The following is a 20,293-nucleotide window of genomic DNA, read 5'->3' on the forward strand; positions in this document are numbered from 1 at the left end:
TCCAAGATTATCTTCTGTGTCTGTGTTAATTGGTTTCCCTTTTCTTTGTTGAAGAGGGTCTGTGCAATCCTTCTGCCTAGTCCGCCATCTTGCCAGAACTCCTTTGTAATGTTTTTGAAACAACTTTATTGAGATATAATTTAAAGTGTATAAAAGCCATTGGTTTTTGGTATATGCAATAACTTATTTTTCTCTGTTTATTTTTTGTTGTTAAGACTATGCACAGCAAAACATACATCATTTCTACAGTTTCCTCCTGTGCAATTTAGTGACATTGATTACATTCTTCGAGTTATGCAACCATTCTCACCTTTTATGAATTGTTTATGTTTCACTTTTTTAAAGGGAATAAATAATCATTTTCTTCTTAAGAAATAACAATTACTGAGATTTTCAGTGTGTCAAGAACTGTTTCAGGCATCTTTTTTTTTTTTGTATGAAGTTGATTCTTTTTCATGAAACAGTCCTGTTAGATGTTGTCGTTGTTGTCATGTCCCGTCAAGTCGGACCCAACTCACAGCAACCCCTCCTTGGGTTTCCAAGGCAGTGTCACTACGGAAGTAGATTGCCCAACCATCCTTCCGAGGAGTGGCTGGTGAGTTTGAACCACCAGCTTTCTGGTTAGCAGTCAAGTGCCTTAGGCACTATTATTCCCATTTTACAGATCAAATAACTAAGGCACAGAAAGGTGAAGTCACATGCCCAAGACCACACTGCTTGTAAGTAGCAAAGCTGAGATTCAAACTCATACAGTCTGGCTGCTAGGTTATACTTCCTACAATGGACTGTTTATTGACACACTGTGATGCTGATAGTTGCTGAATAGGATTTTTTTTTATAAAATACTTCACCTTGATTCGGAGAGTAAAATTCCCTAAAACTGTATTTTAAATTACAATATTTTGTTTCTTTTGATCAGTTTTATAGTTAAGTCAAATATCCTATTCTTTGATTTTTAAAACTATTGTGTCTTTATCTTGCTTTCATTCTTAAGAGTGTTCTTTCAAAAACTGTTTTTCCATTTATTGTTACTCCACTTCAAGTCTTAGTGATATAATTGAAACTAAGACTCTTGAATGGTTTTATTGTATTTCAGATTTTTACTGAGTAGCCTCTGCCTTAGAATCTGAAATTGTCATTAAGGGCTTCCTTATAATCCTCCCCCTTTTTTGCCGTCTCTGTGTATTCCTAATGGCTGAATTTTTTTCCTTATTTTGTTTGTTTTCTTTTTTCAGCAATGCGGCCACTTAGCATGTCTCACAGTTTTGACTTGTCAGGTAAAAACAAAAAGCATTTTCACAACTGACGTGGATTTTGTGCTTTCTGTGAAATACATTTCATTCATCTGCTTATTCAAACATGTCAAAAAAGAAAATTGAAAGGCTTCTTCTAAAGTGTGGTCAGTGAGATAAAACATTCTGCTTATTTTAAAACAATATGCTTTAAAAAATTAAAACTACAGTAAACCCGTTGCCCATCTAGTAGGGATTGGGAAAGCCATTGCCCTGTCCTGGGTTCTGGTTCACCCTGCCCCACCTCTCTATTATCCCTCACTCACTGGATAGTCCTAGAGCAACGATATTAGAGGTCTAAGACAAACTCTACTTAAGAAAATAGAACAAATAAAACTTTTAGGAAATAAGTTTTCGTGCTTTCTATTCTCTAAAGCATTCAGTTATTTAAATAGCGAAACTCAAAACTAAGCTGCTTCAGATTTTATCTCAAGACTCTGAGCTACTTAAATTTGATCTCCAGAGCTGGGTCAAAGATGACCTGTGGGTCTCAATGAAGGTACAAGTCTGCCCTTTGTCCTCACTGTCTCATGTAGGATAGAGTCTAGTCACTAATGAATTATAATGTTAAGAGTATAAAAATACAAGAGCATTATAACTGCTTTTATTTTAATAAAAAATTATATGCCCAGGTTTGTGGTACTGTGTAAACCCATTCTGTTGAATGAAAACAAAAAACTAAGCCCACTATCATCAAGTAGATTCAGACTCATAGTGACCTATACGATAGGAACAGCCCCGTAGGGTTTCCAAAGCCGTAACTCTGTATGGAAGCTGAGTGCCTTTTTCTCCCTCAGCGTGGCTGGTGGGTTCAAATTGGCAGCCTTTTTGTTAGCAGACCAGTGTTTTAACCATAGCACCACCAGAGCTAGTTTCTCGTTCAATAATAAAAAAAAAAAAACTCACTGCCGTCAAGTCACATTCTACTCATACTGACCCCTTGGAGGCAGAGGCGGTATAACTACAGAAGTAGATTGCCCAATCTTCTTTCCAAGAAGTGGCTAGTGGGTTTGAACCCTTCTGGTTAGCAGTCAAATGCCTTAGGCACTAAACCACCAGATCTCCCTTCTTGTTCAGTAGGGAGGAGGAGTTAATAGATAAGTAGCTATTAATGATTAAACTTGTTCTGTAAACTCAGTCTTCTTTTTTGTTAATTTAGTTTTTAAATTCTGTATAAGCCAACTGAATCTCAAAATGTTTTTCAAGTTAGAATTTTTACTTACAGAAGGTTGCTGTTTTGAATGTAAAATGAGATAAAATATTGACACTAGTATTTTCTTTCAGGATTTTCTTCCTCTGTATGCCATGTCGTTGTTGTTATGTGCCATCGAGTCAGACCCGACTGATAGCGACCCCTCCTTGGGTTTCTGAGGCGGTATCACTACAGAAGTAGATTGCCCAACCTTCCTTCCGAGTCTGTATGCCATAGATGCCTCTTAAAGTATAAAGATTTGTTGATACTCCTTATATAGAACTTCATATTTGAAAAGCCAGAGTATTATATTCTGTATATGAATATTTACTGAGATAAGCTAGTTTCCATTGTTTTAAAATTTTTTGTTTATTCTTGTAGGTCTAAAGCATGATTCTAATATTTGTGGTTTAAAGAAAGTCATATAAATATTTCAGTTTTCACTTATTATCTTTGACTGACCACTGAAGAGATTTTCTATTTTCTTTATCCATTTGATAATTTTTATTTTATTACCCATTTGCCTTACACAGAGTGATCCTGTGCAAAACTTGCTCTGTAAAATAAAATCTGAGATGTTTTGGAACATATGTTACTGCTCATCTCTAAAAATTGTCAGTATATGTTACAGACAATCTGTATCTTTAGAATGTCTACTAAAGATACCCATCAGTTGGAATGTGAGGGAGTAGCTGGCCCGTGGATGCACTGACCAGCTGATGGGGGGTTGGTGATCTGGAAATGCATATACTCATGCACATACTCACACACAGTTTATGCAGTGCAGTGTGTTTGTGCTGGACCAGAGCTCTTCATACTTCAGCTACGTGATGCAAAAGAATAGCTGAAGATTTTTATTTGGTTTCACTGCTTATCATTTGCTATCATTTATTTTGCATCTTCATGATTCCAGTTGCTTCATTCACAATTTCTTATGTAACTTACGTGTTTTTCGTTATTGCATTTTGACTAAACAATTAAGATGATCTGAAATATAAATGGAAAAGATTGATCCATTCTTCTAACCTGAATGCAAAGATTGGAATACATATCTTCTCTAAATTGGAAAATGAACAAAAAGTACACATTTAAACATATATCATACATAATATCTTTGAACTTAAGTGTAGAATAAGACATAATGAAGTATGTTCTATTACAAAAATATGTCTTAGAAATATCAATTGTTAGTGGAAAACCTTGATATTCCATTCAGTGTGAATTAAGGTAAGTACAAGCTATTTTTCCCATGCGTATATTAAATATATAATCTGTACCCCAGTCAGTTTCCTCCAACCACATAAGGCAGCAGCTGAGTGTATCTAATACATACAAAGTTATTAAATAGGTATTTAACATCATGGGTGTACATTTTATATTTCTAAGCAAAGGTATGTGACTTTTAAAGCTATATCTAGCATCTTAAATATTTTGCTTACATATAAATAGCACCAGTATTTTCTCAAGAAATGCTGTCTCATATAGAAGGAATACAAAGCCTGATCCAAATTTTTTTTTCTCATTTGATACATTGAAGTAGTGATGAGGATTTGATCATTTGAACAGAAAAATATACATAATCAAACTACTTCAAAATGTCTCAGTATGTTCTGGGTTTTTAAGAAATGTGTAGTATGAAATAGACTCACACCCAGTATTTAATCTTTCATGTGGAGATCATAATCAATCTTTTGTTAATTCCATTTATCTCAAAGCTTTGAATTTAGTGTTGCTGTTAGGTGCTATCCAGTCAATTTCATTGCATAGTAACCCATGTGACAGACAAAACCTGAGGGGTTTTTTAGGCTGTAATTTTTATGGGAGCAGATTACCAGGTCTTTCTCCCATAGAGTTCCTGAATGGATTTGAACCACTAACCTTTTGGTTAGCAGCCAAGTACTTAACTGTTGCAGAATTTAGTATGAGTGTTTATTTCAGCAGTTTCCACCAGTGAGCTCAGTTGGCCATTACTGATCTCATAAGTATAGTGTTCAGGCAGTTGGACAGGTGTTTGGCAGTCCCTCAGATCCCCTGCACCGAATGACATGAACTCAGCTGCCCCCTCTGCCACTGAGTCATGTTCCCTAAACTTTATTTCATATGCTAGTTTCATTTTTGGCAGACCTAAATGTACCTAAGGCACTTGTCTGCTACTCAGAAGGCTGGAGGTTCAAACCCACCAGCCACTCCTTGGAAGGAAGATTGGGCAAGCTACTTCTGTGGTGATACCGCCTCAGAAACCCAAAGAGGGGTTGCTGTGAGTCGAATCTGATTCGATGGCAGTGAGTTTGGTTTGGAAATGCCATTTGTAGTGTTATCTATTTAATTTTTTAACCACCATAAATTTTCTTAAGCAATAATATCCATACAATTATATATCTGATATTGTATTTGTATTTTTCTGAAATATTAAATATATATTAAAACAAATATATAACCATTAAAACTGTTTCATTGCTCCTCTGCATATCAGTGGTCTGAATACAGCACCACCCTCAGGGTATTCAGCCTTGAGAAACTGTGTTCTTATTACCATACTTGTGAATATAGGGGGTGCTCTGGTGGTGTAGTGCCTTCGGCATTGACTGCTAACCAGAAAGCTGGAGGTTGAAACCCATCAGCCACTCCTCGGAAGGAAGATTGGCCAATCTACTTCCATAATGATATTGACTTGGAAACCCGAGGAGGTGTTGCTATGGGTGAGATCTGACTTCAGAGCAGTGAGTTTGGTTTTTTGGTTTGAGGAGTATAGGAGAGAACTGCTACCTGGTAATGGTGGAAGCCTTGACTGGTGTATTGACAGCTGAGAAAGGTGCAAGAATGTGTGTGTTTTGACTGTTGATGCATTGTTTATGAAAGGTTGACACCTACAACAACATAAACAGCCCTTTAAGAAATACATAAACTAACAGACACTACAGGACTTTTTTTTTTTTTTTTTTTTTTTACTTTTTATTATGATTTGGGTGAAGCTTTACAGAGCAAATCCATTTTCCATTAACACATTTTGTTTCATGCCAATGATTGCAAAGTAACATCACTCATCCCCCTTCTTCCTGTGTTTCCCATTTAGAGAGTAAGATTTTTTAAACATACTTCTTTTAGACCATATTTACACACTTACTGCCTTTTTTCTTGAATCAGAATCAATCAGTCTAGTCATTTCCTCTTCTGCTTTCTGGAAAATTTTTTAATTATTCTCCAAAGTATAGCAGCCTACTGCCCCTACATCTCCTTATGAAAGGATTTTAACCTTTATAAAACATGTAAAAACTTGTTACTCTTGTTCTTTTTCTTCCTTCCTTCCTTCAGTTCTATTTACTGTTCTCCACTATTTACTTCTACTAGCTACTTAACCCCTGAGAAGGTAATAATAAAGTAAATGCATGTTTTGCCCACTTCTCTATTAAAAATTTTATATAAAATGATAACTGATTTATGGACACCATTGTCTGTCTTCCCTTTTCCATTCCTTTCCTCCTTACCTTTTCCTTTATCTATTTTCTCTCCCCCCTACCTTACTCAGAACTTTTCTTCAAGTTTGCAGGGGTGTGTTCTTTGGCCTTACTCATCTCTAAAAATGAACAGAAAATTGTTCATAAATACTAAATTAGATATATATACTTGCAGTAAGAAATAATGTACTTGGTTCTTTTAAATAATGTCAAGGAACATACATACATACTGAATTTTTCCTGAAATTCCACATCTTTCTTTAAGTCTATAAAAACTATTTTTTGGGGGGGGAAAAAGCTATTAAATATAGAACATTCTTGTTTTTTACAAGAAATTCAGTTAAATTCTTTTCTCTCCTACAGGAGCATTATTCATCTCTGCTTCACTTTAGTGATTAGCCCACTCTCAAACCTCAACTACTATAGCTTCAGAGACTATTCCATGTGCAAAGATCATTTATTGTGCTGGCTATAGATTAAATTATACAGTGACTGCTCTTTTATAATTTTGAATACTCTAGTTTAGTAGTTAGTAAGTTTAGTCCTTGTTTAACTCTTCATTTGAAATACCAAAAGAGTTAATTCTACTTGAATTGGAACTTTTTTGCTGTAGTGCAAAAAAGAAGGGTTTTAGAATCAATACTAAGACGTTTCACATATCAGTTCTGCCACACACTAGCTTGTGTGAGCTAGACTCAATTGTTCAATTGAGCTTTAGTTTACTTAATTGCAAGTGGAAATAAAAATCAGTGTTAGTTATCACTAGTATTTACTCTGCACTGCCTCTACAAGGCACTGTATTAAGTAAGCATTTCATATGCAGTTATTAATGCATATAATCCTCGAACAAGTCCATTGCTGTTATATCCCCATTTTACAGATGAGAAAACAGAGAGGCTAGATAACTTGCTCAAACAGCTAGCAGTAGAGCTAGACCGAACCCAAATGATCTGCATTTCTCAATACTATACTGCTTTATTTTCTTTCATTTGTTATATTGCTTTCCTATCTAAATTTGAACCCATAATAATTTAAGTAAGATTTATCAGAGATTGGAATGTATCCCAGATTCTGTGCGTTCACATTGAAGATGTACTATGAATATAAGAGATTAGTTATTTTGATTTTTAAATCAAACCCTTTTCAGATTTTATGGCCCTGTGCCTAATCAGGTATTTTTATATCCTTCACTTCACCATTTCAAACAAGGTCTTTAGAGAATGTAAAATGAAATTAGCCTTAGCCTCCCTGAACTCAGTTTCTTCATCTGTAAAATGAAGTTGTTTACCTGAAAGATCTCTTCCAACTCCAAATTCTAATCTACAAATGTTGTTATAAAATTATTCATTTAAACATTTTCTTTAATTGCATTTGATAGTTAATATCTAGCAAAAAAAAAAAATGTTTTCTATAAACAGGCTTTATAGTGGCAAACCTTTTTATATTTGAGTTGTATGGAAATGCAATGTTATCTGGTGTGTTTTTTCAGGTGTGTGTACTTTGAAAAGTACATTTGGTCCACTGATTACTTTACTGAGCTCAAAGAAAGGTAAGCTTTTGCCTTTCTTTTACCAGATGTAACTACCCCTGAATCTCCAAAGAATGTGATAGAGTCATCTATGGTAAATGGTTTAACATCATCAACAAAAGAATATGATTTAAGTACCACACAGCAGGTTCCTGTGCAGCGGAAGAAACTCCTCAAAGCCCCAACTCTGGCCGAACTGGACAGCTCTGACTCTGAGGTAAGGTACTGTATTACAGATCTTAACTCAAATTCAGGATGCAACAGCTCTCTGATCCAGTGCACTGGTTAGATTACTTCAGTTGTTGCTTACTTTCTTTTACAATCAATAAGGCTAGGATTAAAAATTCATTTGGTTAGCAGGGAATGAAACAATGGATTTTTGTATACTGTTGTTCAACCCTAACAAATAGTGGCCATAATTTATAGAATAAACATGAAAATGTCTATACCATCTTAAATTATAATAATAATAAAAAAAAAAAACCTCACTGCCATTGAGTTGTTTCCGACTCATAGCAACCCCCATTGGGTTTCCGAGGCTGTAAATCTTCACAAAAGTAAATCACCCTGTCCTCCTTCCATGGAGCAGCTGGTGGGTTTGAACCACTGACCTTCCAGTTAGCAGTCAAGTGCTAGTGGGGTTAAAATAAGTGAACCGTTTCAACCTTGTATTATCTTAAATGTTTCCCCCTTACTTTGGGGAAAGGGGGGGGGAAAAAAAAAAACCTCAAGAAAAGCATATTTCCATAAATTCATCTCTCTATAAAATACAGACATACCTAAGCTTGTTCTTTCTATAATGGCAATACTAACAAAAATGTCTCCAAAGAGCACTCTTTGAGAACTCCTTTACCTAGCGCTCTTTATACCCATACTGAAGCCTGGCGGTTCAAACCCACCAGCCACTCCTCAGAAGGAAGGGTGGGCAATCTACTTCCGTAGTGATGCCGTCTTGGAAACCCAAGGAGGGGTCGCTATGAGTCAAGTCAAACTCGACAGCAAATAACAACAACAACCACCACCCTCTGGGGAAAAACTCACAACCTTCCTGGTTTCAACACCCTCTATATGCTGATGCTTCCAATATCTTCATCGGCCTCTTGTCTGCAACGCTGCAAGTCAAGGGTTGTCTGGGTCATTGCCTGCTGGATATCACCACTGCTGGCTCCTTGAAATCAACTAGATCAAAGGAAATGATCTTTTTTTTTACCTTCTCTTTCAAGCACCACTCCCCAAGCCAAGCCACACATGCACACAACTGGCTTCTCGTTTTCTATTCGCTATTTTGGTTGCTGATTCCATCCCCACATTCATCCAACTTACATTTTAAGGAATTACTCTTTAATTCTCTTCTCATCAATCTCCACTCCCAATCCAGTCATAACTTTACCTAGTAAATGTTTTTCGAGCATTAAGGAAATATCCTTATTACTGCCCAAATTCAGTATGTGTACTTGCAGTCTATCTGACATTTGTTCTTCTAGGTTGTCTCCCTCATTTCCATCTTGCCTATGCCATCAGAGGCTTTGCCTCCTACCACTTGCAGGATAAATTCACTGTTCGCTAATGAGATGTATAAAAGCCTCCATAGTCTGATCTGACATTTCCAGGCTTTCTTCATATCCCTGTCTGCCTGTCTTCCATATTCATTGTTCAGCTTTTGCATGCATATGAAGAAATTGGCAATTCCATGACTTGGGGCAAGCACACCTTAGTCTTCAAAGTGACATCTTTGTACACTTTATTTATTTTTTGATGGAGGGCTGCATCTCCATTAGAATATGTGGGTGTGTCACCCTGGGTTGAGTGGTCTGTGTGTGTATCTTGTTTACTGTTGAGCTGAGAGCCAGCCCCAGGGAGTGAGTTTTATTCCTGGCCCAAAGTGTATCCCAGGGCCACAGTATTGGGGTCCCACCAGACTCCATCTGACTAGTAATTCTGGTCATTATTGTGTTTCTTGGAATACTTTAAAGAGGTCTTTTGCAGCAGCTTTGTCCAGTGTACTACATCGTTTGATTTCTTGCTTATTGCTTCCATTGGTGTTAATTATGAATCTAAGAAAAATGAAATCTTTGGCAACCTCAGTCTTATCTCCATTTATCATGATGTTGCTTATTGGTCCAGTTGTGAGGATTTTTGTTTTCTTTATGTTGAAGTGTAATCCATACCAAAGGTTGACAGATCTTCATCAGTAAGTGTTTCAAGTCCTCTTCACTTTCAGCAAGCAAGGTGTGTCATCTGTATATCACAGGTTATTAATGAGTCTTCCTCCAGTCCTGATGCCACATTCTTCTTCATATAATCCAGCTTCTGGATTATTATTATTACTATTGTTATTATTATTATTTAATTGTGATTTGGGTGAAAATTTACAGAGCAAATTCACTTTCCATACAGCAGCTCACACATACTTTGTCTCATGACATTGACTACAACTTACCCCAATGCAACAGCTCCCCTCCCACTTCCTCCCGATAGTTACCTCTTCCCTGTGTCCATCCCTCCATGTACTCCTGCCCCCTGACTCTCCCTGTGTATAAACAGCTCTTCTTTCCACCATGATTGTTCTCTCCAAGGAGTGTATCTACTTCAGGTAAATGTTCAACTCATATGCCTGTCTTTTGTTTGACTGGAAGCCACAGGAGTGGGTTCAATTCCAGACCTGAAAGGTAGCTAGGGAAGCAAACCTGGTCCCACCTTTTCTTTTTTTCCAAATGATTTTGAGTTTTGTTCCACATTGTTCTCCATCTCTATCCAGGATCTCCTACATATATCCCCCTCTGAGTGGTTGACAGAGGTAGCCAGGCACCATCTAGTTTTTCTGGTGTCACAGTAGTATAGGCTGCAGATCGCATGGTGCACCGGTCGCTAGGACTAATTGTTTCCATGAATCTTTGGTTTTCTTCATTCTTCTTTCCTCTGGACAAGGAGAGTCCCACCTTTGCATCTAGATGGCTGCTTGCAAGCTTTTGAGATCCCAGTCACTACTCACCAAAGTAGGAGGTAGAACTATGTTTTGTGTAGTATGTTACGCCAATTGAGTTTGATGCCCCCTGTGGCTATGGACCCAAGCCCACAGGTTCAACTACTCAGTCCCTCTGGGTAGTTGGCTGTGACCAAGAAGTGACTACAGCCTTGTCCCTTGTCAGCTCTACTATACACCTGGAAATTCTTACAGATCATACAAATACACTTACAGGACCATTGTCTGCCAACCCTATACATGGTCTTGGGTACACACACTCCCCATTTCATAGACATACCTAATAGTTCAGCCTGTCCACCATTCTATCTACCCGTGTACTTCTGGGATTATTTACCCAGCATACAGATTGAATAGATATGCAGGTATAACCTTGACACATACCTTTGATTTTAAACCACATGGTATCTGCTTGTTCTGTTCAAACACCTGTCCCTTGGTCTCTTTGCAGGTTCCTCATGAGCATGATTAAGTGTTCTGGAATTCTTATTCTTTGCATTGTTATCCATAATTTGTTATTATCCACACAGTCAAATGCCTTTGAATAGTCAATAAAACACACAAGTAAACGTATTTCTGGTATTCTTTGCTTTCAGGAAAGATCCATCTCACGTTAGCAGTGATATCCTTTATTCCACATCCTCTTCTGCATCTGGCTTGATTTCTGGCAGTTCCCTGTTTGTGTACTGCTGTAACCATTTTTAATTATCGTCAGCAAAATTTTACTTCCTTCTTATTGTATTAAGAATATTGTTTGATAATTTCTATATTTTGTTGTATCACCTTTCTTTGTAATGTGCACAAGTGCAGATCTCTTCCAGTTGGTCACCAGTAGCTAGCTGCCTTCTAAATTTCTTGACATACGTGACATCCATTTGTTGAAACATCTCAATTTGTGTTCCATTAATTCATGAAGCCTTGTTTCTCACCAGTACTTTCAGTGCAGCGTGGACTTCTTCCTTCAGTACCATTGTTGTTGTTGTTGTTTTGTGCTGTCAAGTTGGACCTGACTCACAGCGGCCCCTCCTTGGGTTTCCGAGGCAGTATCACTATGGAAGTAAATTGCCCCATCTTCCTTCCGAGGAGTGACTGGTGAGTCTGAACTGCCAGCCTTCTGGTTAGCAGTCAAGTGCCTTAGGCACTGTGCTACCAAAGCTCCCTCAGTACTATTAGTTCTTCATAATATTCTACCTCCTGAAATAATTGAACATCGACCCATTCTGTTTTGATACAGTGATTCTGTGTATTCCTTCCATCTTCTTTTAATGTTTCCTGCACTATTCAATATTTGTCTGTAGAGTCCTTCATTATTGCAACTCAAGGCTTGAATTTTTCTTCAGTGCTTTCAGCTTGAGAAATGCTGAGAGTGTTCTTCCATTTTGTTTTCTAAGTTTTTGCACAGTTCAGCATAATACTTTGTCTTCTCAAGGCACACTTTGAAGTCTCTTCAGCTTTTTCACATCAACATTTCTTCTGTTTTCTTTAGCTACTTTCTACTCAAGAGCAAGTTTCAGAGTCTCTTCTGACATCCATTTTGGTCTTTTCTTTATTTCCTATTTTTAATGACCTTTTGTTTTCTTCATCTGTGATGTCCTTGATATCATCCCACAGCTCATCTGTTCTTCAGTTATTATGTGCAGTGCATCAAGTCTATTCTTGAGATGATCTCTAAATTCAGGTATGATAATCTCAAGGTTGCACTTTGGCTCATGTGGACTTGTTTTAATTTTCTTCAGCTTCAACTTGAACTTGCATAGGAGCATTTGATAGTCTGTTCCACAGATGATTAAAAAAAGAAAAAGTATTTTCCAACCCATTGTTATCGTCATGTTGTTATATGCCGTCCAGTCGGCCCCGACTCATAGCGACCCCTCCTTGGGTTTCCGAGGCAGTATCACTACGGAAGTAGGATTGCCCAACCTTCCAACCCATAGTATACTGTTGTTGTTGTTGTTGTTATGTGCCATCGAGTCAGCCCTGACTCATAGCGACCCCTCCTTGGGTTTCCGAGGCAGTTTCACTACGGAAGTAGGATTGCCCAACCTTCCTTCCGAGGAGTGGCTGGTGGGTTTGAACCGCCAGCCTTCTGGTTAGCAGTCAAGTGCCTTAGCCACTATGCTACCAGAGCATAGTATACTAGTAATTAGTAATTGATAATTACTGGTGATTGGAATGCAAACGTTGGAAGCAAGGATCAGTAGTTGGAAAATATGGCCTTAAATATATATATATATATATATATATGTATATGTATATACATATGTATGTGTGTGTGTGTGTGTGTGTGTAGCCTTTGTGACAAACTATGATGCGGATCCCATGATAGAATTTTGCAAGACCAATGATTTATTCATTGGAAATACTTTAAAAAATAAATAAAATGGTGACTATATATGTGAACCTCACCAAATAGGATACACAGGAATCAAATCAGCTATATCTGTGAGAGAGATAATGGACATCAGTCAGAACAAGGCCAGGGGCCTAACTATGGAACATACCATTGATTGCTCCTGTACAAGTTCAAATTGAAGCTGAAGAAAATTAAAACAAGTTTACAAGAGCCAAAATATGACCTTGATTATATCCTACTTGTATTTAGAAACAACCTAAAGAAGAGATTTGATGCATTGAATACCAGTGACCAAAGACCAGGAGAGTTGTGGGATGACATGAAGAACATCATACATGAAGAAAGCAAAAGGTTGTTAAAAAAACAGTAAAGAAAGAAAAGACCAAAATGAATGTCAGAAGAGACTCTGGGACTTCCTCTTGAACGGAGAGTCGTATAGGGTTGCAGTGGGTTGGGAATTACCAGTAATTATCTAACTATCCCAGCAGGCACCATATAAAAAAAAGAAGGCTGAACATACTATTCATCTTCTTCCCTCTCAGTTTTATTGCCTGCCTCCCCTTTTTTCCTCCTTCCTTCCCATTCAATAAATGACTTCTAAACTTTTTTAAGCACTGATATTCTTTTTTTCAAACCAAATTATACAGAAGTCATATTTCAGTGCCTCCTTTAGGCTTCATGGAGCAATTTGAGATTTTTTTTCCTATTCTAAGAGGACATGTTCCACGACAGAATTGGAGCACTCATGCAGACACTTCTTACTGATGGAGGAATCCTGTGTCTGCCATCTCTAGGACTGCCCTCTTTGCACCCTTCGGTACAGAAGCTCTTGAACTATTCAAGGAGAAATCAGAACTGGTAGTAGCAGAACCTGTCTAGAATTTGATTTTCCCTTATGGAAGAAGCAGTGACTCTTCTAGATGCAAAATGAGCAGATTATTCAATCCTGATATAGGAAATGCTGTTTTGCAGATGTCAGTTTTTTTTCATTAACTTACCAGACTCTTCTCATCAGAGATATTTTTCTTTTTTACATTCTAAGTAATAGCTTCCAGTCACCACTGTACCTACTGTATGATAAACCCTTTAAAACATGGTCTTATTTAATCTTATTTTCCATTGTTACTACGAAAAAAAAAAAAAAAAACCACTGCCATCGAGTTACTAGATGCCATCAAATTGGCTCATAGCAACTCTGTGTACAGCAGAACAAAACACTGCCTGGTCCTGCACCATAGAGCCATTTTATATTCTTTGAAGAGATGCCTTCTCCCCTTCCAATTAGCTCTGCTGGTGTAGTGGTTAAAGCGTTTCAGCTGTTAACCAAAAGTCAGCATTTCAAACTCACCAGCCACTGTGCGAGAAAGATGAGGGAGTCTGCTTCCATAAAGACCTACAGCCCTGGAAACCCTATGGGGAAGTTCCACTCTGTCCTATAGGGTGGCTATGAGTTGGAATCAACTCAGTGGCAGTGGGTTGTCGCCCCACCCCCACCCCCGTTCCTAGCCTTCCAGAATAATCACCTGTATTAACCTATGCAGTCATTTTTCATGTTTTATCACCCACTGCTGTCTTTGAGGATTGACTTAAAATTCAGGTTCAAAGTGTAAACTTTCACAAAGTTCTGTTTACTGTTTAAATAATTCCTATTTAGTTCTGAATTTTCTGGTAATCATTCAATATGTAGTATAGATTGAATATTCTTATGAAATAGAATGCTATTAATGGGTTATTTGCATTATCAAAGATAAATTCTTTTGCTTTTTTGGGGAAAACTACTTCTTTTAAACCATTTTAAGAACTATGAGATATTGATTTGCCTTTTAATTGTTTAATGCCCTAGTTCATGGTTTAATCAAAGAGATCAAGCAGGGATGTTTCCCCTCTGTCAAGTAAGAACTCCAGTTGCATAACTAGCAAATTGACTTTTTTTTCCCTCTTAGACTTACCGATAGCTTGTATATGTAAACCTACAGTGATAATAGACATTAGCTGCAAGCTGGAATTGGTGTTTTTGAAAGCTTCTAGTTGTTAAACTTGGCTCCCTGGTGCTTACTCATTGGTGCATTAGTATTGAATGATTCTGGTTGTTAAAGTTGACCATTAGTACCCACTGCCATCAAGTCAATTCCGACTCATAGTGACCCCCATAGAGTTTCCAAGGCTGTAAATCTTTATGCAAGTAGACTGCCTTCTGCAGAGCAGCTCATGGGTTTGAACCACCTATCTAATGGTTAGCACTCAAATGCCTTACCCACAGCATCACCAGTTGTTGTTGTTAGGGGCCATCAAGTCATCTCCACTTCATAGTGACCCTTTGCACAGCAGAACGAAACACCGCCCGGTCTTGCACCAGATCTGTGATCCCTGCTATACTTGTGCCCATCGCCACAGCCACTGTGTCAGTCCATCTCATTGAGGGCCTTCCCCTTTTTCATTGACCCTTCACCTTACCAAGCATGACATCCTTCTCCAAGGAATGGTGCCTTTTGATAATATGACCAAAGTAGGTGAGATGAAGTCTGGCCATTCTCGCTTCCAAGGAGCATTCCACTGCACTTCCTCCAGGACAGATTTGTTAGTTCTTTTACCAGCATATAGTACTTTCAGCATTCTCTCCAGCACCACAACTCAAAAGCATCAATTCTTCTTCGGTCTTCCTTCTTCATTCTCCACCTCTCATATGCATATGAGGTGATTGAAAATATGGCTGTGTCAGGTGCACCCTAGTCCTCAAGGAGACATCTTTACTCTTCAGCACATGAAAGAGGTCTTTTGCAGCTGACTTGCCCAGTGTTATACGTCATCTGATGTCCTGTTTGCTGCTTCCATTCACGTCAGTTGTAGAACCAAGCAATATGAAGTCTCTGACAACTTCAGTCATTTTCTCCATTTATCATGATGCTGCTTATAGGTCCAGTTGTGAGGATTTTTGTTTTCTTTATATAATCCATACTGCAGACTGTAGTCTTCAATCTTTATCAGTAAGTTCTTCAAGTCATCCTCACTTTCAGCAAGCAAAGTTGTGTCATCAGTCTGTCGCAGGTTGTTAATGATTCTTCCTCCAATCTTGATGCCACATTCTTCTTCATATAGTCCAGCTACTCAGCTTGCGTGCTCTGCCTATAGGTTGAATAAGTATGGTGAAAGGACACAACCCTGACGCACTCCCTTCTTGACTCTAAACCATGCAGTGTCCCCTTGTTCCGTTCGAACAATAGCCTCCTGGTCTGCGCACAGGTAGGTTCCTTATGAGTACAATTAAATGTTCTGGAATTCCCATTCTTCTCAGTGTTATCCACAATTTGTTATGATCCACACAATAAAATGCTTTTGCATAGTCAATAAAACACAAGTAAACATCTTTCTGGAATTCTTTGCTTTCAGCCAAGATCCATCTGACATCAGCACCAGAGCTCCTCCTTATAATGGGCAATACTCTTGTGAATATTCTTATAGTTTGTTTTGTTCACACTTTGAATTATTGCTCAGAATTTCTAGAAGTACATTTGCTAGGTGAAAGAGTATGCATTTTATAAGTCACACAACTTTTTAGTAGCAGAATCTCTATGAAATTATAGACACCTCAATGTCAGACTTTTTTTCATTACTCCATTTTTCTCTTTCTAGAAAATCTGGCTTTAATATTTCTGGCTTAGCTTTAATAACCTTTATTAGACTATCCCGAAAACTCAAAAAAAAAAAAGAAAAAAAACCAAGTTCACTGCCATTATGTAGTTTCTGATGCACAGCAACCCCCATTGGGTTCCCAAGGCTATAAATCTTTACAGAAGCAGGCTGCTTCCTCTCTCTTCCAGAGTGGCTGATAGGTTCGAACCACCAGCCTTTTGTTTAGTAGCCAAATGCTTTAACCACTACACCACCAGAGCTCCTTAGGCTGTCCTAGGTAACTGTTTTTTGAAATGAATGATTAGTTTTGATTGTAGCCATATCAAAGCTCACAGTAGGAAGGCTAAGCAAAAATGATCTGTCTCTGAACCTTCACAGGCCTTCTTTTCAGGAAAAGGAAGATTTTAGCTCCTGTTAATTGAGTTGGGTGCCCAGGTTGGCCTCTCAGTGCATTCAGTGCCTCTCTTTGGAGCAAAACAGTAGTGAAGAAGCCTGAGTTCTGAAAATGACCTTGTTACAGTGGGATGTGATTAAGAGCCACTAGTCAGGGCAGGGGAGCTCTGGTAGCATAGTGGCTAAGACACTTGCCTGCTAACCAGACGGCTGGCGGTTCAAACCCACCAGCCACTCCTCGGAAGGAAGGTTGGGCAATCCTACTTCCATAGTGATACTGCCTCGGAAACCCAAGGAGGGGGTCGCTATGAGTCAGGGACGACTCGACGGCACATAACAACAACAACAGTCAGGGCAGAGAATTAGGAAAGACCTAACAGTATTGTTAGAGACTTAACTGGTATGAAACAACAAAAACAAGCACATTTTAGAAAACCAGGCCAGCCAGTAGAAAAGACTGATGATCTAGCAATGTCAGACACCCCTCAGAATTCATCAGTGAGAAGGGATAGGCAAAAGAGTTTGGGTAGGAATAGCAATGCCAGGACAAGCAGCAAGCAGGAGTCTTCACACACACACACACACACACACTCACTCACTCACTCACTCACTCACTCACTCACTCACTCAGGACATCTAACCTCTAAAACTTCCCTGGTTTGCCTGGATGTCTTTGATTCTAGATTAGTTTTCAGGCAGTCAGAAAATTGGGAGCAGCTGTCTAAGATGGGTCTGCAGGGAGAGAGAACTATGCACAGCTTCTGGGAAGCAAATCCTAAAAGGCCTTGAGCCAAACCAGTGTGCCTGCAGCAATTCTGCTTCCTACAGATGGATTTGCATGAATTACTTTCCTCCCTTCCCCCAGGAGAGGTTTTTGGCTGTTCACAGTAGGAGTGGAATGAACTTTTGAATTCTGTTGAGCTCAAAAGCTCACTGGGGAAGTATGCACATGACTCTGTCTTTTCTCACCAGGAAGAAGACTTATGGCCTTTTTTCAGCAATCCTTACCCCCCACGTCTCCCATGTACAAGCTGAACTTTAACAAAGCTCTGGGAGCTGTGACCGCATGCATATGCTGTTGCTTTTTTGCTTTTCTTCCTAGGGTAGGGAGGGTATGTCTGTCCCCCCGTTACTGACTATGGAGGCAATCCATCTAGTTCCTAGAGGCTGAAAACCTCTGGTGTCCACATTGCAGCCCACCCTCCTCATATCCTCACAACTTGCCCTTACGTGGAAATGTGTACACAGCTCTAATATGGTCACAGTATGAAAAAGTTCTCCAAATAAAGGATATCCTTTGTGCATTTTTAAACCTCAAAACTCTGAATATCTTTTAGTCTTGAGGATTATGTGTGTGTGTATGTGTGTGCACACACTTGTATAAATGTGTAGATGTACATCTCATGGGAGGGTTGCTAATTTGGTCAACACTTATTACAGGATATGGAGTATAGTAACATTCGAATTTCTGGAACTGGCATCCAGCTGACTGGCTTGAATCAGCAGGGCTGGCCTTTGGTCTCAACAAAGGAGATACAATTCAGGGCTTCCTGCAGAGTTCAGAGTTCTGAGGAGTTAGACAAGCTCTGTTGTTGTCATTGTTGTTATGTGCTGTTGAGCCAACCCGACTCATAACGACCCCTCCTTGGGTTTCTGAGGCAGTATCAATACAGAAGTAGATTGCCCAATCTTCCTTCCGTGGAGTGCCTGGTGGGTTTGAACCACCAGCCTTCTGGTTAGTAGTCAAGTGCCTTAGGCACTACGCTACCAGAGCTCCCAAGCTCTAGAATGTCAAATAATAGGGCTACCTTTTTAGGGTCACCATATCCTAAAAAGATCACCTTTAGGTTTATCTTTGGGAGCACAGATAAACTTCATCTAAGAGACTCCGGTCTACACCTTACTAGCAGGGCAGATTTGGGAAAGGAATGGGCTCTGGAGTCAGTTCTCCAGCTTTAGATCTCCATATATTGCTCCTTAAAAGTGTAGTGACCTGGGGCAAATTTCTTAGTCTTTCTGGGACTCCATTTTATCACTGATGAAATGGAAGTGATAATAGGATCTATTTCATCCTGTTGTGAGGACTGCCTGCCCGAGCTCTGTTAGCATAGTGCCTAAGGCACTTGACTGCTAACCAGGAGGCTGGCGGTTCAAACCCACCAGCCACTCCTCGGAAGGAAGGTTGGGCAATCCTACTTCCGTAGTGATAACTGCCTCGGAAACCCAAGGAGGGGTCACTAGGAGTCGGGGCCGACTCGATGGCAAATAACAACAACAACAACAGAGCAGTATCTGGCACATGGTGAACAGTTAAGAAATGGTGGTATTGAGACTTCCGGTAATATGGAAGAATAGTCAGACAAGCTACACAGACCCTCTTCCACAAAGAAAAGAGAAACCAATTGAAAGAGGTACAGAAGATAATCCTGGAACCTGATCTTTGAAAGGAAGTGTACAGAAGTACATTAGGCACCAACTAGCGGAAAAACCTGAACAAACAATGAGTATGGATATGGTTGCAACAGAGAACTGTCAGCTACTCTGATGGGACCAGCAGCCTGAATACTAACAAGTGGTTCTGGGACATGAGAATTGACCTAAAGATCAGCCCTGGTCACCAAAGGGTGCAGGGATGACTGTGTGCTGGTGGCCTATGACTAGGAAGGGAAACATCAAGGAGGAAAACAATCTGAGCTGTGGATTTTCAGCTATCTGGAGGACACAGCCATTTAGATTGTTTACAAGCGGCAGCCATTTTGGATATTTAAAATGACCGAGGACATAGCCATTTTGAATGTTCACAAGCCGTGGCCATTTTGGATTTTAAAGTGACAACATTCTCATTCGGATTCCAGGGACCTAAGAATAGTGTACACTTGCCAATGACAGCACAGACATATGACAGGCTAACGACTGGAAAGGAGACAGGTGGTGGGTGCATAAGTGCTCCCAAGTAGTGAATAGAGGAGCACAGCATAGTACCCTGCTAACGTAGATAACATACAAATAAAAACAAAAATTTTGGGAAAGTCACTCCAACATAAAATCACCAATTAAATACAAACACAAAAATGTCACAATGCCGTGGAAACAACAGAGCATCACAGTCCACACAAAGAAGCAACATATAGCAGAAGAAACAAGGCACCAGGATACAGAACCAGAACACATCCCAGAGGAAGACACAGCATTGGAACTCTCTGATAAGGAATTCAAAAGAATTATATTTAGATACCTTCAATGAATTGAGAGACAGATCAAGGAAAACACTGACAAAATTGAGGAAAACACAGAGAAGACCCTAGAACAATTTTAAAGATAATACAATGACAAAATAAATGAAAAATTAGAAATGATACAGAATCTACAGACAGAAATCCAGAAGATTAATGCTAAATTTTCAGAAATAGATAACACATTGAACGGGCAAAGGAGTGGAATTGAATCAATGGAAGACAGAATTAGTG

General features: G+C 39.0%; 1 protein-coding gene across 1 annotated transcript in view; it reads left to right on the forward strand.

The window, feature by feature from the left end:
- Window positions 1–20,293, forward strand: part of SPIRE1 (spire type actin nucleation factor 1) — a 629,523-nt gene that overhangs the window by 577,875 nt on the left and 31,355 nt on the right. The window contains exons 10-11 of the mRNA XM_042782409.1: window positions 1,236–1,277; window positions 7,515–7,684. Of these exons, the coding sequence (XP_042638343.1) occupies window positions 1,236–1,277; window positions 7,515–7,684 (212 nt within the window). The remainder of the gene's footprint in view (window positions 1–1,235; window positions 1,278–7,514; window positions 7,685–20,293) is intronic.

The sequence above is a fragment of the Orycteropus afer genome, unplaced genomic scaffold, assembly GCF_000298275.1.
Source record: "Orycteropus afer afer isolate SDZICR_OR568_19922 unplaced genomic scaffold, OryAfe1.0 scaffold00307, whole genome shotgun sequence".
NCBI lineage: Eukaryota > Metazoa > Chordata > Mammalia > Tubulidentata > Orycteropodidae > Orycteropus > Orycteropus afer.